Source organism: Fusarium proliferatum, assembly GCF_900067095.1.
Source record: "Fusarium proliferatum ET1 genome assembly, contig: FPRO_scaffold010, whole genome shotgun sequence".
NCBI classification, from domain to species: Eukaryota; Fungi; Ascomycota; class Sordariomycetes; order Hypocreales; family Nectriaceae; genus Fusarium; species Fusarium proliferatum.
In genome coordinates, this window is record NW_022194799.1 from 575528 (window position 1) to 598126 (window position 22599).

Genomic DNA, 22599 nt, shown 5'->3' on the forward strand with positions numbered 1-22599 from the left:
GGCAGGTTTTTAACTTGGACCTCAACACAGGTCCTGGTAAAAGTGACCACAGGGTTGAAACGGGTACGAAGTGCAGCGTGGCCAGGGGCAGAATCAGCTGCATCTTCGATTGGATAGACAGGCGCCGGAACGAGTAATTCCGAGTATAAGACAAGGGTCAACAGGGAGGGGATATTGACAGCCTTGTCATCTCGACTCAAACACTCGCGTTCCAGATCTCGCTGTTTAAATGGACTCTAGCCACTATTATTGCCTTCGCGAACCAGCGCATGAAATACGGCTGCTCGATCTTCTTCCGGCAACTGCTTCAGGCGACCTAAACGGCCGTGTACGGCGATTCAGCATAGGCAGTGCGCCTGCATTCGTTTCCGCTTCCCATGTCTGGGGAGACAAGAAGGCAGACCGGGCCATGTCCCTTGAGTCAGGCTGTGGAGTCAAGAACCTACAGATTTCACTCAACCTGGAGTCCTTTCTTGTCAACATGCTCTGCCATACACCTGAAACCCTGCCTGAAATCTGGGAAGGCAATGAGAGGCTGCCGATGTGGATTGACATGATCTGCATCGACCAACTGGACAATAATGAGAAGGCGTTGCAGATTCCGCTGATGCGAGATATCTACTCAAAGGCAAGGTCCGTGGTCGTCTGGATTCACGAATATGACAGTCATTTGCGCTATGCATTCCGGCATTTGCGTCAACTCAGTTCACATCACACAGACAACGAGATCCCGTTTCATCCTATGGGATGGGATGCAATTCGACGCCTGCTTGGTTGCGAGTGGTTTCACCGACGATGGGTGATCCAGGAATCCGTGCTCCCAAAGACCGCCATCTTCCTTTGCGGGTCGGACTCAATCTCCATGGATGATGTGTTCCGAGGCGTCGACATGGCTGTTAAGTCGTTACTTGCACGGCCACGGCCGATGAAAAAGCTCAAGCGTGGAAACACGGGCGAAGTACGGCCTGTGAGAGTGTTGAGAGAGCTCAGACAGGCATTAGAAATAGATCAGAATCAGTTTGGTCTTTTCTGGCTGATGGAGCATCTCCGTTTCACCCGAGCAACTTTTGCCCACGATCAGGTCTATTCGTTACTAGGTGTTTGCAACCCCCAGGAGGCTAATGCAACTTCAGTTCGGTACGACCTCGAGCCCGAGGAGGTCTACAAGCGTTCAGCTATCTTACATGCAGATATCCATTGTAATTTGGAGTTTCTTGGCCTCTGTGCTCCTGAGCAACGCGATAACATCTGCTCTGGATCACCTGGAAACCCAGTCTTGCGTCCTTTCGCAGGCCCTTCTTGGGTGCCCAACTGGCACTCACAGAGGCTGAGGCGTTGCTTGGGTCTCAGCCATATCGACCATGAGGAGAGCTTTTTTAATGCCTCCGAATTGGTTCCTTTCAACCCTTCCTTCGAGGTAGATCAGCTGACGGTCTCGGGAGTCTTGATTGATAGGATCAGTTCAATAGCTGATTTCTGTCCTCGCGATAGAGCCCCTGACTTCTCAGATGCCAACTCAAAACTGTACCAACAGTATCTGGATTTCTGGATGACTCCAGTGGAGGAACCTGCACCGTATTCAGATGCCGTCAGTCGAGCAGAAGCCTTCATCCGAACTTTGAGTCTAGATGGGATTTACCTGGAGCCCGTCCCCTCGCCTGACGACATTCCAACAATTTTCTACAACTGGTGCAGTGGCTCAGCATTGTGTAAGCGGCTTGAAGCGTACGGGTTCAAGCCCAAAAGCAGTGGCATAGGGCCCGGACAAAAGGCGTTTATCAGAATGAAGCGCCTGGTATCTTGGGATCCGTTCATCACTTCCAAGGGTTACATGGGCCTTGGTCGAGAGGGTGCTGCGATCGGTGATGAAATTTGGCTCATTGGGGGCTGTAGTACCCCTGTTTTGCTGTCCCCTAGCACGGATGGTGCGCTCCGATATGGAGTGAAAGGGGAGGCTTTCCTTGATGGGTTCATGTTTAAAGGGCAATTCGCGGAATCAAGCCACCAGAACTCGAAAATTGAGCGAATCGTGCTGGTATAGTAAAAGAAACTAAGATTTGGGCGTACTCTTGAGCTACTTCTCAAGTCTGAAGATGGAATAGGTAACAGCTGATTGAATTCAGGGACATTCCGATGCAATGGATTATATCTAGAAACAAGCTGAGATTGCTGGATAGGCTGGGCATATAGTCCTTCATACAAGCTATAGGGTACAATTGAAGCTGGGATAGGCTAGCTGTGTGCCAGACTAATTTAACGGTCGAAAGATGCATGTTCCAAAGTAACGAAGCAAGAGCACCAACCCTGGATGATTCAGAGTCTTTCGGTCTGGTCACCTCGGGTGAAGCTGTTCTATTATTTACAGTTGAGACTTGTGGCTGGGAGCTCATATTACCACAGATAATCTAGCTTGTCCTCCTGGACTGGTAACGACTTACAACCCTCCAACTATTGATCTTATTTCTAGGACTGCCTTTGAATCTCCCATCTGATATTCATTCTCTGGCAATTACCTAACTTCCTTGCTGGTCGAGAGAATGGGTTTCCCTTACTTATTACGTCAAAATATATTTCTATCAGCCAATAGTGCATTGTGGAAGTGAAAGCTATACGAGCACAGTTATAGTGTCTCAACGGTCTTCAGGTGGAAGTCAAACTTCGGAGAATCTTGAACCTATAACTGTACATAACAGAAATACGAGCCGAACCAATTTTGAGGCATATATATCAAAAGCTCGTTCTTTAGACTACAGCAAAGAAAACGCCCACGAGTCATTTCTCTCTAGCTTGGCTCGGATTCTCGGCATCTAGTTTGACTAAGGGTTCTATAATGCATGCGTAATCAATTATTCAGGATTGACATCCAGGTCATCACCAAGAACGCCGCAGTCAGCGCGCCGCAATAAACCCCGCTTTTGCCGCATATCATCTCCTCAGATAGTATAAAGCTTATGCCTCACCTTTTCAACTACATATCAGTACCTCCATAACTCATTCGGATCTCTTCAATCAACAACATGGCTGAACAACGACCCCCTTTCCCTCCTTACACCAGAGAGACTGCTCACGTAAAAGTCAAAGCCGCCCAAGATGGATGGAACACCCAGTAAGATCCCCTCCACTCGTAAGCAAACATTATGACTCACATTCTGTTCAAGAGATCCAGCAAAGGTCAAGATGGCTTACACGCCTGACTCGATCTGGCGTAACCGAGATACCTTCATCAAGGGCCGTGACCAAATTGAGAAATTCTTGACGGATAAATGGAATCGAGAACACGACTATAAATTGCGCAAGGAGCTTTTTGCTTTTGATGACAATAAGGTGAGCCAACTCTCTGAGATGAAACTCTGTCACCACGGCTTTTCTGGATTCTTGAAGGAAGATCTCATTCTGACGCTCGCAGATCGCCGTGCAGTTCTGGTATGAGTTTCGCGATGATGATGGTCAGTGGTGGCGATGCTATGGACTTGAGGACTGGACTTTCGATGAGAATGGTCTAATGAAGAAGAGGCAGATGAGCGGAAACAATGTCAAGATCAGTGAAGAGGATCGTTGGTTCAAGGACGGTGTTGACGTCAACACTGTCGAGATTGGACCAGAGCACTGGTAGTCGCTATTTTGACTATCTACTTACGTGCCCCCGGCTGAGGCATTAACTATTAATCGAAATCTCCAATTCATATCTTGTTCGCTAAATTCAATTTTGACGATTGCCTGAACTTCATTTATTGCATTGCATCCAACACCATGCGGCAGAGTCAATATTATCAGAGTTTGACAAGATAAGACATCACATGCAGATAGTCCTTGATCTTCCACTGAGCCAACTGACATCCAATCACCAGTTAGAAAGCCATTTTGTTCTGGGAGGGGGTTGTTTCAGTGAATTTGACAAGGGGCCAAGGGATGAAACGTAGGATCGACCAAGGTCTTGCATAGACGATCTTGAAACACGGCTAAGGGCAGGGGCATCATTCGATATTTATTCCTCATACATATGTCACCGGGCTTCCTCCTTCATCGTTTTGCCGAAATCTTCAACGCCATCACCAAAATATTTTCTTCAAATCGGCCATGATGAAAAAACCTACCTCCATCCACCTGGTTCTTTTCATGGCCTCGGTAGCCATCGCAGCCGACTCTACGTGTGCCGTATGAAACCAACCATCTTATGATTCTCTAATACTCACGACGCAACAGATTGACTGCTTCCAAGGACTCATCACTAACGGTCCACCCGCGGGATGCAAAGAGGCGACGAACTATCTCTGCTTCTGCACAATGCCTACGCTGCAGAGCAACTTTGTGCAATGCGCTGACAAGACTTGCGCCGATGAGAAAGCTGGGGCTATGGCTTGGGCAAATGAGCTTTGCGGAAGTACGTATAGTAGCTCGTCGATGAATGCTATGCTGACGATATTCAGAACTTGGGAAGCATATTGATCTCGGGGGCTCTGGGGGATCTCCCAAGACTGATGAGACTACGGCTGTCGATGCCCCAACTTCCAGTGCTAGCAACGAGGTGAAGCCAACCACCGAGGCTGGAAAGACAACAGATGAGGTGCCGACTACCACTACAGAGGCCAAGACAGAATCCAAGGTTGAGGAGACTTCAAGTGACAAGACCTCTGAGGTCACTTCTGAGTCATCTGCTGGTGAAACAACCGCGACCTCGATCAAGACCACAGTCAGCAAGCCGAAAGAAACGAACGACGCGTCGGGCAGTGCAGCTGAAGCGACGGCTGATCAGACTAGCGATGACTCTGTTATCACGGTTACTGGAACTGCCGATACCACTACTGCGACTCCGTCTCCGACCGACGGTTCCAACGTCGCCAATTCCGCAGGACCCAACCTCTACGCTGCCGTTGGCGTTGCTGCAGCATTTTGGCAATTACTGTAAAAGTGTGCACAAGTTGACACAATTCTCTAGCATATTTTCCGGATCGTACATAGATGAATAGAAGCCCTTGCGTTGATCGCAATCATTTTCCCGAAGCAATTAATCTAGAGCCGCGTTTTTGAAACATCCCGCGTTTGGCATTGAACACGATTTACGATCATTGGTCAATTCTTCAATTAAATCATCCAATCTCGTTTCGCAAAATGCCATCAAATTGGAAGGATTCGCAGCTCAAGAAACAATTGGTAGAGCTTGGACATTTGGTTTAAATCACATGTTTGACACCAATGTTTTGAAACGCATTACGGGGCGGATTTCATGCACGGCGATCACCCGTTTCTACAGCTGATGGTGTTTCAGCTCGTGATTCCCCAAATTGAACACGTGAGAATATTTTGAGGCCATGGAATTGTAATTGTAACGTTCCCTCGAATAAGTGTGAATCTCTATTTAATTGGCGGTTCACTTGACAAGATTCAACACAGCAGATCAGTCATGCATAAAGTTATCAGCCCATCCTTTCCATAGTCCACTGTATTCATCAATACACTTTCGACCGTCGTAAATGATGTGAGTCGGGTCATGCATGAGTGTACCCTCAAAGCTGCTCCCTACAGGCAAATTCCAGAGCAATCATTCCCGCCCTTCTTAGGATTACAATCATCCGACGGATCATCGTAACAGTACAGACCCTTGGGGCATTTCTTTCCTATAATTCCTCCACATGTGTGCGGTTTCTTGGGCGCACAGATGCCAGGCTTATCACAAGCCATGCCGCAGTCCCCGGGAGTTCGAGGGTCATCAACACAGTGGGTTCCCTTCTTGCAGGGCGGAGGAGGCGTGGCGCGGAAGCCTCCACAGGTTTGATATTGGTTCTTGAAGTAACACATGCCTGAGCATTTGTTGAGGTCTTTGCAGTTGTCAAGAATTGGCTTGCAGGTGGTATCTTCGGGACAGGGTGCGATCTTGCGACCACATCCTTGCCCCGAGGACTGAGATGCGGCTGCGAGGCCGATGGAAGCGGCGATGAGGATATTCTGAAACAACATTGTGAAGTAATAAAAGTGGAATTGAGGATCACTCAATATTCTTGCGGGGAAGTCGGCAGTTATAAGTTTCTCAATAAGCTTAATCAATTGGAATCAGCCTAGGACGCGTTTACACCCGCTTCACTTAACCGTGATTACAGTACCACGAGGTAATGAACGCCACCTCGTATAACTACTCTAATAGTACAAGCCATGACACAGTGCCATCGTCACTGCACTTGAGAAAGCCTCAGCTGAAAATCATGCCCAGTGGTGATCCATGCCAGAGACATGATTTTCCAATTTTAGCAACGCGGTTTCAGGGCAAGACGCCTCTTTTTGGGCCGCTTTGCGCTATGATCTGCAAGGACCATTCCAGACCAGCCCTTTCTTACCTTGAACTTTACCTCTTATGCAGAGGAAAATGCGGATACGTAATAGATTCTCTGAGTTGATCAATTGGTTGAATGAAGACAAAGGATCGGTGTCAGCTGATGGCTTGTCGGGAAGGATACCGGCTTGACACATCAAGTCAGCTTATGGGCTTGCGCAAAGAGACATTAAAGCAGTGATAAATGCCACCTATTGGTCCAACCTTTCTTTCAATACCGCTGTAAAATTTCGGATGATCGGAAGACGAAAGCGATATTCCGATGCCGCCTAGGATCCTTGGTGACATGGGTGAAACACCACATGCCGAGAAACTGTCCAAAATTCTCACAAGGAGCCACAAGCACATCTCAATTTCACTCTAGTTATCTATCCCATAAACAGTGATCTTTTGCTACATGTCCCTTCTGCTACCATAAGCCTGCTAGTGAGCTTTGCAGTATTCTAACTTCATTGGTAAGATCTCAAGGTCTCTTTAAAGGCCCAGTATAAGGTAAATTAAATAGGCTAGTTTCTACTCCATACAAGAGACAAGAAGCTGGTGCCTAATTATTGCGACAATCATCTGTGTTGGATCTTCCTCGTGCTTTTTGCCTAAAGTATATAGGAGAAGCAAGGTTCTGCCAATCCTCGGTACATATTCTTGAGGTAAGGTAAGCTTTTCCAGGTTTACCGAAGCATATAACCCCAGCCAATAGGGACGGCTTGAGCGCTGCTGGTATCCTGGTTCACGAAGAACTCTCTTTTATACCAACTGATGCCTCTTGGCTCCGGAAGATTCGTGACGTGGACATTGGCCATCCTAATTGGCTCTCCTAACTCGCTCACACCGAGCACTTCCGTTATGATGGATGCCTGTTGACGGGTTGCCTCCTCTCTATTATGTATCTTGGAGGTCTTGTCGTCGGGGCTTTTTCTTGTGCGCTTTCAGTAGACAAGTTTGGCTGGGAGTTGAAGTGAATGCAAACTTCCTTCCCATTATCACACAGATAGAGATCAAGGGCATAGGTAGTGCAATCGTGTTCACATAGTTCCAGAGTCGAAGAGCTTTCTTCTGGTAAATTTCGATGATTTTGCCCCCAGGGCTTCCTTGAGAAGATCGTCCGGCACGTCGAAGGGGGGGAGGATCGGCACACCGCACCGGCAACAATGTTTGACTCAGGGACAATTGATTGAGTTTGATGTTGAACCAATTCCGGGTGTTTCGGTCCATCGTGAGTCTCCAAGCCGTCTCGCCCGCACGACTCCCGAGCGATAATACCAGATCCAGCCCTCTTTTGCGTCAGCAATTTGACGAAGGATTTGTGCGCCGTGATTCGTTGTTCCTTCCCTCGTGAGCATTGCGGTATCGCACGAGATGTTGATGATGAGTCTGTTGAAGCTCGGTGCTCCGTTGTGTTGCGAGGGTCTTCATGGGACTTTGCGAGCAGGTTGTCGGGCTTGCGAGGTGGGTTTCCTGGTAGAGATGTGCATCTGGCTTGCTGTGGCATTCGTAGTGGTCTTCAGGCTCAGGCGTCTTGACGAGCGGTGTTTTCGTCCGCGACGATGGAGACAATGCGTTTTTACTGGCTCCTATGTTCTCGTGTGGTCGATTTTCTGAGGAGAAGTTCGATTCGAGCATCACTGAGATAATAGACTCCAGCGAGTGACAGCCCCCAGGCTCCTTCCCAGGCACTCTTCGCGTCCTTGTTGTTCACGCCATGCCACCCACCTGTAGCCAATGCCTCTGTTGTCGGAGGATATCTACGAGGTAGCCATTGAAATGAAGATATTAATATGCTCATTTTATTGATCTCTTACCCTTCGTGCGAAGCCGTAGTCATGTGAGTACAGTGAATTGTGACTCCTTTATGGCAATTCTTAACTCAGAGTGGCGACCGAGAGTTGGGTGCAATGAGCAGCATTTGGGATGTAGTCGCAAAGTTCCAATATGGACATGGCTCTTCCCGATCGGCATTGACTGTATTAGTGCTTCACTCTGCCATCTCTGCAACATGGCTTTGTAAACTTGCCGACGGTGTATCCCATCCTGTATCCATACGCACAGCGATGAAAGGGGCAATCATCCCTACTTCCGCCTATGAGAATCTGTAACAGTTTTATAAGGTCCAGTATCTAAGACCCCAATAGCTGCTTCGTTTCACCATGCGCGCTGTGGCCCAATAGGCCACGGCAACCATCCTGAATATTTTTTGGTCTTTTCTTACACTTATCCCAGGTTCGAGCGCAATGTCTCATGACATTCTCTAGCATCCTACATACTCAGGTAGTCAGGTTTCTTTTTGACACTCAACAGTCATGCTAAACAGGAATTTGTTGATGACGGTTGCCTGGCCACTGTATGTAGAAGGTGAGCGCTCCGCATAGTGGTGGCACTTGCAATAGCTACATAAGGTCTGGTATCTAAGACTCCAATGTCTGGCGACGCTTCACCATGCGCGCTGTGGCCCAATGGGCCATGGCAACCATGTTTTTTTCCCCTCCTTTTTGCAGTAACGCCCAGGTTCGAAAATTTTGCATTGTAACGTTTTGAGTCTTTCGACAGGGTCAGACTTCTTGGTTCTTTCAGCAGGCAGGCTATAATCCGGTTTTCGTGGTAAGCTCTTGTCTGCCGACGCTTCACCATGCAAGTCATGGCGTAATGGTCATAGCGAACATGTCTTTTTATTTTTCTACATAGCGAAAGTCTGTTCTCTTGCTTTCAAGTTAGAAAATTGGCTGCAGCGGTTTAGTTCCAAGGCACCTCAACTTAGTTCAGTATGTTCTAGGTCAGGTTATGCAATGAGTAGTTGTCTGCCGACGCTTCGCCATGCTAACTGTGGCCTGATGGTCGGTGAAACACTGTGTCTTCTTTGGCCGCTGGAGGAAACTCTATCAAATATTGCACAAGTTCGATACCCCAATATTCGTGGTTTTGTAGATATGCCATTCAATCAGATGTGGTATAGGCCGGGTTGCGTCCATACATATCATCTGCTGCGCTGCACCATGCTAGCTGTGGCCTGACGGTCACGGCGAACATGGTGTACTTTTTGCTGGTTGCCGAAACTCTGTTTCTTGTTTTGGTTCGAAACCTCCTGGTTGTGTGGGGATGTAGATAAACAATTCTGGCAGAGGAGTTATAGACCAAGTTGCGTCTATACATGTTGTCTGCCAGACGGTTCACCATGCTAGCTGTGGCCTAATGGTCACGGTGAACATTGTGTACTTTTTTTTTTGCCCTATGATGCGCTCGAACTTTATTCTCCAGCTTCTGGGTTCGAGAACTACATAAAATCCTCGGTGTCGTGGAGGTTCAAACGATGGTGACAAGCTATAGTCAATATTACTGGTAAGGTGTTGTCTGCCAGACGGTTCACCATGCTCGCCGTGGCCTGATGGTCACGGTGCACATTGTGTTCATTTTTTGAGAAAAGTCAAAGGATGAAACTTTCTTTTAGAACTCAGGTTCGATAACTGTGGTTCGCAATTTTTGTTCAGGGCAGCTTGTGCTGCCCAAGAATGCCATTTAAAGAGTGTTACGCTATATGATGCTGTCTGCCAGACGGTTCACCATGCTAGCTGTGGCCTGACGGTCACGGTGATTCATTGTGTTCTTTTTTAAATTTTGTCGGGCCCTCATGAGGAACTCTATCCTGCAGACCACTGGTTCGAGAATTCTTCTTGTTTTCTCGGAATTTTTACAGGGTGCTGTCTTATAGTTCAGGTTATGCAGTAAGCCCTTGTCTGCCAGACGGTTCACCATGCTAGCCGTGGCCTAATGGTCACGGTGAACATTGTGTATTTTTTGTTTTTGCTCCTTGCTCCCCACTGAAAAAAAAAAAACCTTACCTCCAGTCACTCTGTTCAACTCCCTGCACCAGTGATCCTTTTACCATCACAGTCCAATTCCCCAGCTACAGAAGATGTCTTCTTGTTCTGGTCGCCAAGGCGAGCTGGTAGTAGCAGATGTGTTCTCTCCTTACATTGGTTAGTCACACCGCAGGACTCTCTCAACTAGTCTGATACTTGTTTCACTTAGCAGTCTTCTGATTTCAGTCTTTTACAACCAAGCTCAATACACACCCATATTTGTCTATTAGCGGAGGCATGAAGTTGGGGACGTGCCACTAGAGCCATCCTCCGCCCCGCTTGGCGGCGATCTCCCGTGGACTGACTGGGTCACGTGAAACCCCAAGATATCTCGCGCACCATTTTTCTTCGGCCACATCAAAACTCACTCCTCTTTTATTTTTTCGCGTTGCTTTTTAGGCAGCTCTGCTCAAATGTTTTCAGCACATGGTGAGAAGCACTGATAGTACTGGTCTTGTCAGCCACAGGTGGCTCATTCACCGCGCCCCTCTCGTTCCTTCCCCTGTCGGCGCTCCTTTTCCCAGTTCTCAACGCAGGAAGGAGCAACTACCGCAACACCAAGCGTACTCCACCACCTTCCCCACGACATGACTGTCAATACCTTTATAAACCAAAAACACAGACACTGTTTCCAACAATTACCGGAGCGGTGGCTGGGTGGTTAAAGCATGGTGAACCGTCTGGCAGCGTGGATCCAAAGTCCGCCGGTTCGACTCCGGCTCGCTCTGTCTGGGTGGGAGATGCAGACACGGTAATTGTCCCCTGGGTCCACTCGGGGGTAAATCCTGTTCGCTCAGCGTTCAGGGGGGATTAGTAGGCATGCCCAGTGCTTTGCGAACCTTTTTTTGCTGTGAATGGCTTCAGAAGGGGGCGCAAGCACAAGTACAGGCATCCCCTTTTTGGCTCTTATATAATTGACAAAACTGATGGCAAATGGCTTGAGATACTGTCAATCGGATTTTGGAACCCCTGAGTGCCAAATTGCCTTGTCGTGGCGCTGTTCTTTGACTCGGTCCTCGACGCTCCTTAATCTGGGTGAGGCGGTTGATGAGATAAACCGGATGCCAAAGAGAACACATGCTTCGCCAATGCTTCGAAAATTCAAAAATTCGTTTCAAATGCATATTGGGGTGTCAATCTCGATCATAGAAGTATCAAATAAGAGATGAACCCATCGTAGATCTAGTTACGACTGCTACAAGTTTCACCCCTGGAACTACGGTCCACCAGCTTGGAACTCGGCACATCAACGGCCAATGGCTTTCATACCGTCGCTTCATCCTACAAGGAATACCCATATGCTCAAATTTTCAGAATCGGTCCTGCAGTCAATTATTACTGAAACAGGGTGCATTACCTCTCCCTTGGTCAATGTGCTTGATTCAATCGTTCCTGTAGCTCATGAATTCTCAGTGGCACGATTCATTACTGAAGAGCCTGTGCACACGTATATCAACCTATCATCAAGAGAGTCACAATTGCAGCCCGGTAAGTTGAACGGCACAGCAGTTCGTTGCAAAACATATTCACTGGCAATGTCACAAGACACGAAAACGAGCTTACAGATATCGTCCTCAATCGAGTACAAGGTAGACGCCATTCCCAGCATCACTTCTCTCATTATACAGATATGTAATTATTATCTACTGTCAAGTTTCGATTTTGCAGCAATAGTGGCGGCAGACAGATTGTACGCAATCATGCTCTCTCAGTTGAGGCTGCCAAACAATAAATTCTATCTACATATAGCAGAGATGATAAATGATTAGTTAATGCAATTGGAGAATACGAGACATTTAATCTCTAAGAAATAGTTAGTTATATAGTAGACTATACTAAAGCGATCTATATCAGACTATCGAACGACCGCGTCTATGCTAAGCGCAACCCCAACCTCCCCATCACCATCCCCACCCTCAACCGTGTAAAAGCCAATCCCTCGTAAACAAATACGTCCAGGCCGATCAAAGCGAATGCGATTCCGACCATCCGGGTCAATAGTTCCATTTTTGTACATCAATGACGTCTGTGGTAGCAGTCAGCACTAGCTGGTCCATTCATCTCCCGCCCACGGAACACACGGCTCCAATTGACTTTCGGCAGTCAGCACGATGCAGCCTCATTGAGGGGGACATATAACAACTCATCATGCCCTCTTCTTCTCAGACCAATTTTTTCAAGCTCAATTTTCCGAGATGGCGCTTTTGACACCTTTTGTCCTTTTTGGACTGTTGCAGTTTGTTGACGCTGCGGCGACGAAATCTTCTGCCCCGAAGATAAGCTGGGGAGAATGTCCGACTGGAATTCCACCGGGTGTTGACTGTGGAAAGATCAATGTCCCTCTTTCATACCAAAGTGGGAATTCTACGTCTGCCAAGGGAGACGATACAGTTGAGCTGATCTTCACCCGCTTGAACCATACTGGCAAAGGCGAAAAACATGGTGTTCTGTTCTTCAACACTGGTGGACCTGGTGCCTCTGGAGCCGTCACCGTCGCTGGATCACCATACGTCCCGGCGATCTCTTTCTCGGATGAGCTTCGTGATACCTACTATATCATCGGTCTCGATCCCCGTGGTGTTGGTGTAAGCAGTCCTGTAAAATGCGATCCCAAGGCCTTCAATAAACGGGTCAAGACTTTCGTCACTACAGATGAAGAATACGATGCGCTGTTCAACTACAGTCGAAGCGTGGGTGAGAGCTGTGCCAATCTCACTGGTCCTCTTATCAAACATCTCGACTCTGTCCATGTTGCAAAGGACCATGAAGTCGTACGCAAAGCTCTTGGCCTTGAAAAATTCAACTACCTCGGCCTCTCATACGGTACACTCCTCGGGGCAACATATGCATCTCTATTCCCAAAATCAGTGGGCCGCATGGCTCTCGACGCAAACGTGGACCACTCCCAGTCCGAGATAGCAACCCTCCTCGCTGAAGCTACCGCCTACGAGACTGTCCTCGACCAATTCTTCAAATGGTGCGATAAGAACTCAACATGCGCTCTTCACGGGAAGAACGCCAGCCGCATCTGGGATGAAACTCTCGCTCGCGCTGATTCTAAGGCCATTCCTGCACCTGGCTGCAACGGGACATGTCGCTCTGACGTGACCGGTGAAGAAATTCGATACAATGCACAAGAGCTTCTTACCTTTGTTGATCTGGACTTTGGCTCTGGGTCTACGTGGGCTGCTCTCGGAGACGCTATTCTTCAAGCTAGCAAGGGTAACGCCACTGCGCTGTCGACTTCAACTCCCAGTGGTAAAGTCGTCAATGATCCCAGCGGTTCCCCATATAGTTACCTTGCCATCGGATGTCAAGATTGGTTGCACAAGTCCAAGACTTCCGTGGACTTGCGCCAGAAGCTCATCAACGCTGTCACATTCGCGCCAAGAACAAGGGGTGCCACACAGACGTATTACTATGAGAGTACATGCATCGGTTGGCCTGCACCGTTGACGAATCCACAGGGGCCTTTGGCAGATGGTATCAAGGATGCTCCTACTATTCTGATCGCGGCTTCGGTGTACGATCCTGAGACCAGTATTACCTGGGCCGAGGGGGTGAGAGAGCAGTTGACGAATAGAGTGAGCATTACGAGGAATGGAGCTGGACACACGAGTCACTATCTTGGAGGTGATACTAGTAAGGCTATGGATAGGTATTTGGCCACTGGAAAGCTGCCTAGAGATGGCACAGTCTACAGGACTTGAGTTTCAGGCGATGTCTGAAGAACTTTGACGCGTTGGTCGGATGTTGTTAACGATGAATCCGGGGTGACTGAATGTATTTAATTATGGCATCTCTTCAGCTTCATACTTCTACATATCTACCGTGATACACAAACACATGCGGCAACTACATGACGGCTAAGATCAGCAAGGTCCAGCTCATGCTATTGTGGATTCTTTCAAGACGCAAGTGCCTCTACTTGGGCCTGCTGCTATTAATAGCATCGAAGACTGCATGCCTCCGCGACGTACGTATCTCGTTAGTCAAACAGCCCCCAGACAAACTGGGCTAACCTGGGGGTACCCTGCCTGCATCAGATCGCCCATCTAGCTCCTTAGTTCAGCCCTACAAAGTACAGACTGGCGTCATCCTCATGCAGCGCTACAGTGAGCTCTCAAAAGGCCGTCAAGCAAATGCTTCACTTCATCGCCACGGTCGTACCCTTCAACGGAGCAGCAAAGCACCGAGCCGAGGTTCGTAGCACAAAGAAAATCCTTCGCAATCTCTTTACTTCCAATCTCCGAGCGCATTTCAAAGCACGTAGCACATCTTTGTAATGGAACCAGAAAATCTCAATCCGTGTAACACAGGATCCACAGTCCGGCCTCGGTATCCCACCAACTCCGAGAAAAGCGGGTTTCAACTTTCCGCCTGCGCCGATCTGATTACGTGAGCCGCTGATGCGATCGCGTCGCACAAAGAGGAAAGAGCTTCAGTTATAAGTCGAGAGGGTTGCCCCGAGCCATTCCCTATACAGCCCCACTCCTCAGATATCATCTTACACACCATCAATATGACAAAGTTCAAAGTTACTGTCACTTCCGACACCGTCTGCCCCTGGTGCTATGTCGGTCGCAGACAGCTCCAGGCTGCGCAGCGCCTGTGGGAACAGAAGTACCCCGACTCAAACGACACTTTCGACATCAGCTACAAGCCTTTCCAGCTGGCGCCCGATTGGGCCCGAGGTCCTGCGTCGAGCATCTCCAAGGAAAAGTTCTACCTCGAGAAGTTTGGAAGAGACCGTGTGGTCAAGATGCAACAGCATTTGAAGGGTGTCGGAGAGTCCCTCGGAATCGACTTCAAGTTCGGGGGACAGACAGGAAACTCGAGGGACTCGCACCGACTGGTCCAGCTTGCCAAGAAGCACGGCCAGGATGCCGAGAGCAAGGCGCTCGATGGCCTTTTCGCTGCGTACTTCGAGAAGAACGACGACATTACCAGCTACGACACCTTGAGAAACGTGGCTGTCGAGGCGGGAATCCCCGAGGATGAGTTCCAGAAGGCTATTGTCGAGAGCGACGAGGGTGGCCCAGAGGTTGACAAGCTTGCGGGCGAGGCACGATACAGTGGTGTCAGTGGCGTGCCCGACTTTGTTCTTCAGGACCGGTTCCGACTCCATGGCGCCAATGATCCATCGACATTTGTCAGCGTTTGGGAGAAGATCAAGGCGGCTGAGCTGTAGTCGATTTGATCGTTGAGGGCGATCAGATCAATCGCTTAGGGTGGTCAGATTGAAACAAGACTTCTGTGCGCTTCTCGAGAACATCGTTCCAGAGGTGTTGACCCTGAAAGCCAGGGACATAGAATAGTAATCCGATTTCCTGACTCGTCCACCAACTTGCCCTGTCCATATTGCCTGAACCTAGCACTAGATACTCGTCGTCAACGAGAGTCATCTTGAAATGACTGACGACGGGTTCATCTTCTTGGTCGCGTCTAGCGTCGAGTTGCTTGTAGTAGAAGATCTCCAGCTTGCCGGGCGCAGGCGATTGCGCTTCAGGATCAGATGATCGTGGCTGATTGACAAGAGCATTGTATCTCTGAATAAACTTGCGCAAACACCAGGATGTCGTTGTGCCAGCCGTGACTAGCTGCTCGATCAGCATCATACCCTTGCTGGTTCTGATCTGAACATCGACTCCCCGTGCGAGCGCATCCAATAGACTCTCCACAACAGGCCACGAGGTGACATTGGGAGTGAGAATGGTGATGCGTCGCTGTGCGTTGCTGAACAGTGTAAGTAGTGCTGCATTCAGGGGAGTCATCGGTGGATTTGTCTGCGACAGAAATGGGAAGAAGGAAAACCGAGGGTTCCGATGATGCGGTGAAGGGAGAAAGATGGTCGGAACTGGGCCACTGGCAGGGAAGTCAATCGACTGCGTTGCCGATGTTTCACTGTTGGCTTGTAGTCGATCTGGTGCTCTTTGATCGATTTGCGAATCTTCTTGCGACTCAAATGGTCGTGGAGGTTCATCGTTGTGACCCCAAACGCGACCATAAAAGGCCAAGAGACGGTCGACAATGGCACCCTCGACCTCAACGCAACCTTCGAACCATCGCTCCCAGCTGACGTTACAGCTTGGGACCCAGGCCCTCTTTCCGTCGACGATCACAAACTTTGGGTGCATAACGCTTAGTGGTGTGAAAAAGATGCTCTTGACCGTAAGGTCGATATTGGCATTCTGTAGCAGTTGCTGGTCGAGCAGACCCAGCTTAGGCCATTTCGACGGCTCATAGATATATCCCTCTCGCGATACAGGATGAAAGAGTTTCTGGAATAGTCCAAATGATGAGAAGCCTATTGTAATCCGTAGAGGCTCTTTGACGTTGGCTTCGATACGCGCCGTCGCAAGCTTCTCGAATGTGTCGCGGATGGCATCCAGAGACGGTGAAGCAGCCCAGTAACAGGTGATCAATTGAACCGAGTGCTGTGCGCTGAGAATTGCTGGTAGGAGAGCGCGCGTGTATATGGAGTGGCCTGTTCCAACGTATAATGTCTTGGGTGAGCTGGTCGTGATGAGGGAGTCGATATTATTGACGTAGTAGCTTGGAAAGTCATCTTCTTGCTCGTCGCGTCGCGATTGGAGCAGCTCTTTCCATGGTCGGACAAAAGATTGCGGGAACTCTGTCGCGTCTGTCATTATAATTACTTTTTATTAAAAGATGGAGTTAATTATATTGTGTTAAGGTTGAGCTATAAACGGGGAGAGGTGAAGATGAGGTGAGGAGGTTGACGGCCAGTACCTGTTCGGGATGTAAGAAACCTCAGGGCCTCAATCATAGATGACAAAAGTATTTAAGCAGTTTAGCTAAAGTTTAGGTGAATCTTTGCTAGGTTTATTTTGGCATCCTGGTCTAAAGTCTTATGTTCCCTTGGGCGGCGCAGCTTATGGATGACGCGGAGAGCTTTGGCGATGCCAAGTAATCTACTTTATACAAGGTTGTGGAATCCGGGTGAATTATCCAGTAGAGCTACATCCAAGGCACAGCTTTGATCAAAAGGCGAATGACGGTAGCTAACCAAGATGTAATTATTGTGTAAAGCCAACGGTTCAAACAAAGTTGAGGCGCTGTTCCGCAACTTTCAGTGGGCTCATTCACCAGTTCATCAATGGGATACAGCGGGTCAATCAATGCGCAGCAAACACACGCCAACGGCGACAAACAGCGCAATAAAGATGAAATCAATTGAAATAAACAAAATGCATCATTAAGCAAACGACGCTGTATCTCACATTCAATTGACACTCATCTCAATGAACCGCGGCTTTAGTAATCTCCACGACTCGCTCACCGCCTTCAAGCTTCCCCGGCAGAATCCCCCACCACGGCACCTCCTATCTTCCCATGGCGCTCCAACAGACTTTCCATCACCCCAACCCCAACACCTTCAAATCGCGACCATGTTGTCAGGCGTTCTGGTCTTCAACCAAAAGGGCGAGAACCTTATCTTCCGCGCCTTCCGGAACAACTGTCGTCCTCGCCTCGCCGACGTCTTTCGCATCCAGGTCATCTCCAACGCCCAAGTTCGATCGCCAATCCTCACCCTCGGAAGCACAACGTTCAGCCATGTCAAGCATGAGAACATCTACCTCGTCGCCATCACAAAGAGCAATGCCAATGCCGCTCTTGTGTTTGAGTTCCTCTACAGGCTGATTCAGCTGGGCAAGGGTTACTTTGGCAAGTTTGATGAGGAGGCTGTCAAGAATAACTTTGTCTTGGTATATGAGCTCCTAGACGGTATGTTCTACTACACACACTCTCTATAACAGCGCTGACATTCTTAGAAATTATCGACTTTGGATACCCTCAAAATACAGAAACCGACACCCTCAAGATGTACATCACCACCGAAGGCGTCAAGTCCGAGACCCGCCCCGAAAACACCTCCAAGATCACGATGCAAGCCACCGGAGCCCTCTCCTGGCGCAAGGCAGACGTAAAGTACCGTAAGAATGAGGCTTTCGTCGACGTGATCGAGGACGTCAACCTGCTCATGTCCGCTACCGGCGCTGTCCTGCGCGCAGACGTTACGGGCCAGATTATTATGCGCGCTTACCTTTCCGGCACGCCCGAGTGTAAATTTGGCCTTAACGATCGTCTACTTCTCGATAATGATGGCTTGCTGAGCCTCCCAAGCGGAAATAAGATGGGTACCAAGGCGACAAAGGCAGCAGCTGGTAGTGTCAGTCTTGAGGATTGTCAATTCCACCAGTGTGTCAAGCTGGGTAAATTCGACGCCGACCGTATCATCAGCTTCGTTCCTCCCGACGGTGAATTCGAGCTCATGCGATATCGCGCAACTGAAAACGTCAACCTTCCGTTCAAGGTACACGCCATCGTCAACGAAGTCGGTCGCTCAAAGGTGGAATACAGTATCGGTGTCAAGGCCAACTTCGGCTCCAAGCTCTTCGCCACAAACGTCGTCGTCAAGATCCCCACGCCTCTGAACACCGCAAAGATCACCGAGCGCTGCACACAGGGCAAGGCCAAGTACGAGCCTAGTGAGAACAACATCGTGTGGAAGATCGGTCGCTTCACCGGCCAGAGCGAGTACGTGCTCAGCGCCGAGGCTATTCTGACGAGCATGACGAACCAGCGGGCATGGAGTCGACCGCCGCTGAGCATGAACTTTAGCTTGCTCATGTTTACGAGTTCAGGACTGTTGGTACGATATCTTAAAGTGTTTGAGAAGAGTAATTATTCGAGTGTCAAGTGGGTGCGGTACATGACGAGAGCAGGATCATACGAAATAAGGTGAGTTGTCCTATTCTAAGTGACAAACACAGCTAACAGGACAGATTTTAAATGCATATAAGTGGTAGAACATGTACGGCGTTATGGTATATCCCGGCAAAAGTCGAGCGGGCGGTTTCTTTAGCATCAAACCATTATCCTATTTCTGTCCCTTCGTGATCACTCATCTTCAACTACCAAGACTCTGACACCTTGAAACTTTCCTCTATCTGCGCCCTCTTGTTGACTCTTGATCGCAGTATCGATCAGGCATGCGAAAATGTACGATGGATGTTCCTCTTCCCATCCCAGCGCCGAAAGGTTCCGCGCTTCGACGTAGCGTCTCGAGACTGCATGCACGATATCTCCCGGTCTCTCCTGATCTTTCGTATCCTTCGTCCGCAGACCTTTCCAGAGAGCATCTGGCGTTCGTATCTCACTCATCTTGACGTTCTGTCTACCACACTGCTTACACCTCCCCGTGCACTCATCCACGAGGTACAACACCTCCAGACCCTTCTGGATCGTACAAGCGAAGAATGCAACCTCTTCAAGCCCTAGCTCGCCGTACAACCCTGTCGCCCACGTTTCGGAAACGTCGATTGCGACCTTCTTCGCATTCTGTAATGCCGTGGCTATTTCCGGTGACCATTGGTTCTCGAGGATGTCTTTGATTGGCGGTGGTACGAGGAGTGTTTCCGTAGCGAGGTCGTTGTGGTCGGTCGGCTCCTCTCGGAAGCGAAGCATGAGGATGTCGGATGCAGGGATGGAGACCTTTTGGGCTCTGCCGGGGAGATGGATCTCGTTCATAGCCTGTCTTGCCTCTATCTCTCTGACGGTTTGTTCGGCGAGACGACTGATCAGTCTTGATGTGGCTGTTGCGTGGTACACACTTGGGTCAAATGCAGCTTTCGGCCTGACATTCTCCAGACGGTCGAGAAATACCATCTTTTTGTAGTTATTGAGCTTGGCTTCTCCTGTCTTGTCCTTCCTCAGCGTCTCGAAAGCTCTTTCAGCGCGTTCATCGCCCTTCCATGATGGAAAACAGACGTCAAAGATGTGCATAGCTGGTCCGGGATGCGTGTAAGTCTGCCATATCTTCATCTGCAACTCCAGCGGGAGATTCCCAAAGTGTTTGAAAGCCATTCCGACGCACAACTATGCAAAGCTTGCGGGGAGCAATTGTCTACATTCATGCGATATAAGAATCTCTCTCTCTATTTGTATTGATCGGTGTTCTGACCACCAACCGGTATATATCACGTCAGCCAGTATCAGCGCTAACAGAGTAAATGATATGAATGGGCAGAAATGTGTCAAGGCTGATCTGAGATTTTGAGTCTCGACAAATGAAGCCTCTTAAATGCAACTACTGAACGAAAAGTATTACGTGTGCCGAGGATATTTGTGTTTGGTACCCTACACACCAAGACTGCGGGATGTTGGATCGTGAGATGAGATGTCAGCAACTTCAATCTTATCAGCGCTTACGGCCAAGTGTGTTGGCGACACGTATTTGTATTTTTTCGCTCTTATCTATACAGTTACCACAACATAGGCAATACCGTCAAGGTTTGAGGAACCCGGGAATGTCGCAGCAGCCTCGATCCCTGTCACTCCTCTCCTGAGTGATCAAGCTACGTTCCTCTCCTTCAAGTGACCCAGTCTGTCCTCGTCGTGCTTCGAACGTCGTGCGAGTCGCCCAGCCATGTCTACTGCGATGTGAAGGTGCAGCTGGGATCGATACAGCCTACGAGCGATGGTTCTGCGAAGTGTCTACCTCCAAGTCCTTGAAAGCTACCGAGGCCATCGACAGACCTAAACTGGACCTGTATGTTCCCCCGGATCTTGTTCTTGGTGTTACGGCTACCTTGATCATCTCTTGTCTATGATCCCTCCTCACAACCCTCTTGTCCAGCGAGGATATCTTTGGTCCCAGGTCAAGGCGGCACCCCTATACAGTCGTTCGTGAGTTCCATCTAGATCCTCAGAATCGGTGAGGTTCATTTTAAGCCAATTGACCAAGAGTTGGAAGTAGATGAGTGACTGTTAGCAACAGTCAGGGGATCGCGTGTCTCTGGCTTGTCAGTATGTAACAAAAGAGACGACGCATGAGTGTTGATAACACCTTCCTGATCTGGTTCGTCAATGTCTCAGGAATCCGGATGTGTTGGCCAAGATAGATGACGCGAGGTCTGTAGAATCGATGAGTTGTTGAATACGTATGTAACTTGCCAAATACATCACTCATATAGCACCGAGGACCATGAGCCTGTGTGTTTGATCTTGTGTTCTATCTTTCTTCAGCTCTGCTAGCTGTCAAGGCCAGATGAGCCGCTTCCAGTCAGTGTCCCTACCTCGAATGAAAACAAACTTGCGGACAAGTTCTATTAGCTTCCAAGGAACGAAAAAGATATCGGGAGGCACAGCCGTACTTCTCCCTCATTGGAACGGCAGTTACAGAATATCCTTGTCTTGATGATCAGACTTCGCTTGGACGTCCCCGGGGAGCCGGAGGTGGGAGCCGGTGGACTCCGGTGGGAGGGTGCCGCGGAACGTCGCTCTTAGTAGCATAGAATGCGATAATACCCTTGCTTGGTGAATAAATATCTCTTGCGGCGCTGTTGAGGAGGTATATTTCACTGATGTTTGAGCTTGTGCGAGGATGTAGTGTTGAGTCAACATGTTGAAACGTGATCGGAGGAACTCAGCCATTGGCGAACATCAGATCATTCCTCGGAACCTCGAGTGTCCTCAGATAACTAATCACGATCCTACGTTCCTCGGAATCGCGTGGTTGATGTTCTAGAATTGCGGTTGTGTATCGTGGCCATGAGGCTGGATGTGATACAGACGGTAGCAATATTCAGCCTCAGCAACTAGCTCTGCGTCCTTAATCCAACTCGCTCAAAAGGAATATCCACTGATCATCGATACTCTCTATACCTTCCTCTTTAATTCATTGCGTAATCGACCGGTAGCCATTCACATAGACCTCCTAGTTAGGACTACACTTCTGAACTCCGTTCTAGGCCAGACACTTGCCAAGGCAGACGTCATAACTCACCCAACTCCATTTTAATATACTCCGACGGATATTTAGTCTCGATATATAAGCGCTGACTAGTTAACACATCTATCTATCTGCCAAACAGCTCCCCACCCTCAAGCCAATATCTCCCAGCTGCGGAATTGACCACACACCTATATCGAGATTCGATCTGCTTGATTGGCCCTGTCCCCGACTGTAAACCCACGCTGATCCAGAAATTCCCGTGCCCAACCAATATGGTCAGGGCAACACAACCACGAGAAAGCCATGTGTTTAGTGAGACCTGAGTAAGCCCCCCCAAGAGCATCTGGGTCTTGCTAGTTCCGCCCAGAGCTAGAGAGCACTTTGGTCTACGGGTTTACATAAATCTTGCATTTCCGCGGCATATAGTTACATCGGCTGTTGGTATTGACCGCCAAGAACGATACCACTGCGAAATAATATTAAAAAGGTTGATGGGGGAGCAATTGCTCCTGGTGGCCGAGAAAATGTTAAACGCCACGAGATTTCCACGAGGATCACCTTGTGAAACTAGCCAATTTAATTTAATTTACCTTAGTTAACTTAGTGGTCGTGTCACTCTTGGGCATCAATGGGGTCATTTTCCTCTGATAGAGTTGATCACT

General features: G+C 48.8%; 9 protein-coding genes and 1 non-coding gene across 10 annotated transcripts; 7 read left to right on the forward strand and 3 right to left on the reverse strand.

Moving 5' to 3' along the window:
• Window positions 1-229: 229 nt before the first annotated feature.
• On the forward strand, window positions 230-2041 carry FPRO_11637 (HET-6OR heterokaryon incompatibility protein (het-6OR allele); the record flags this gene model as incomplete). The annotated part of the gene is made up of 1 exon (XM_031221135.1): window positions 230-2041. The coding sequence occupies one exon, from the start codon at window positions 230-232 to the stop codon at window positions 2039-2041; it is 1812 nt and encodes a 603-aa protein (XP_031086724.1).
• A 976-nt stretch (window positions 2042-3017) lies between these two features.
• Window positions 3018-3613, forward strand: FPRO_11638 (uncharacterized protein; the record flags this gene model as incomplete). The annotated part of the gene is made up of 3 exons (XM_031221136.1): window positions 3018-3106; window positions 3159-3324; window positions 3407-3613. 3 exons carry the CDS (start codon window positions 3018-3020, stop codon window positions 3611-3613), a joined length of 462 nt encoding a protein of 153 aa, XP_031086725.1.
• A 467-nt stretch (window positions 3614-4080) lies between these two features.
• FPRO_11639 (uncharacterized protein) lies at window positions 4081-4906 on the forward strand (the record flags this gene model as incomplete). Its single annotated transcript, XM_031221138.1, has 3 exons — window positions 4081-4155; window positions 4204-4381; window positions 4428-4906. 3 exons carry the CDS (start codon window positions 4081-4083, stop codon window positions 4904-4906), a joined length of 732 nt encoding a protein of 243 aa, XP_031086726.1.
• Window positions 4907-5517: 611 nt separating this feature from the next.
• FPRO_11640 (uncharacterized protein) lies at window positions 5518-5955 on the reverse strand (the record flags this gene model as incomplete). Its single annotated transcript, XM_031221139.1, has 1 exon — window positions 5518-5955. One exon carries the CDS (start codon window positions 5953-5955, stop codon window positions 5518-5520), a length of 438 nt encoding a protein of 145 aa, XP_031086727.1.
• A 4864-nt stretch (window positions 5956-10819) lies between these two features.
• tRNA lies at window positions 10820-10904 on the forward strand. The gene has a single exon. It is a non-coding gene (tRNA).
• A 1467-nt stretch (window positions 10905-12371) lies between these two features.
• FPRO_11641 (uncharacterized protein) lies at window positions 12372-13886 on the forward strand (the record flags this gene model as incomplete). Its single annotated transcript, XM_031221140.1, has 1 exon — window positions 12372-13886. The coding sequence occupies one exon, from the start codon at window positions 12372-12374 to the stop codon at window positions 13884-13886; it is 1515 nt and encodes a 504-aa protein (XP_031086728.1).
• Window positions 13887-14698: 812 nt separating this feature from the next.
• On the forward strand, window positions 14699-15367 carry FPRO_11642 (uncharacterized protein; the record flags this gene model as incomplete). The annotated part of the gene is made up of 1 exon (XM_031221141.1): window positions 14699-15367. The coding sequence occupies one exon, from the start codon at window positions 14699-14701 to the stop codon at window positions 15365-15367; it is 669 nt and encodes a 222-aa protein (XP_031086729.1).
• Window positions 15368-15389: 22 nt separating this feature from the next.
• FPRO_11643 (uncharacterized protein) lies at window positions 15390-16826 on the reverse strand (the record flags this gene model as incomplete). Its single annotated transcript, XM_031221142.1, has 1 exon — window positions 15390-16826. One exon carries the CDS (start codon window positions 16824-16826, stop codon window positions 15390-15392), a length of 1437 nt encoding a protein of 478 aa, XP_031086730.1.
• Window positions 16827-17588: 762 nt separating this feature from the next.
• FPRO_11644 (putative clathrin-associated adaptor complex medium chain) lies at window positions 17589-18946 on the forward strand (the record flags this gene model as incomplete). Its single annotated transcript, XM_031221143.1, has 2 exons — window positions 17589-17925; window positions 17973-18946. 2 exons carry the CDS (start codon window positions 17589-17591, stop codon window positions 18944-18946), a joined length of 1311 nt encoding a protein of 436 aa, XP_031086731.1.
• Window positions 18947-19101: 155 nt separating this feature from the next.
• Window positions 19102-20067, reverse strand: FPRO_11645 (uncharacterized protein; the record flags this gene model as incomplete). The annotated part of the gene is made up of 1 exon (XM_031221144.1): window positions 19102-20067. One exon carries the CDS (start codon window positions 20065-20067, stop codon window positions 19102-19104), a length of 966 nt encoding a protein of 321 aa, XP_031086732.1.
• Window positions 20068-22599: the final 2532 nt, after the last annotated feature.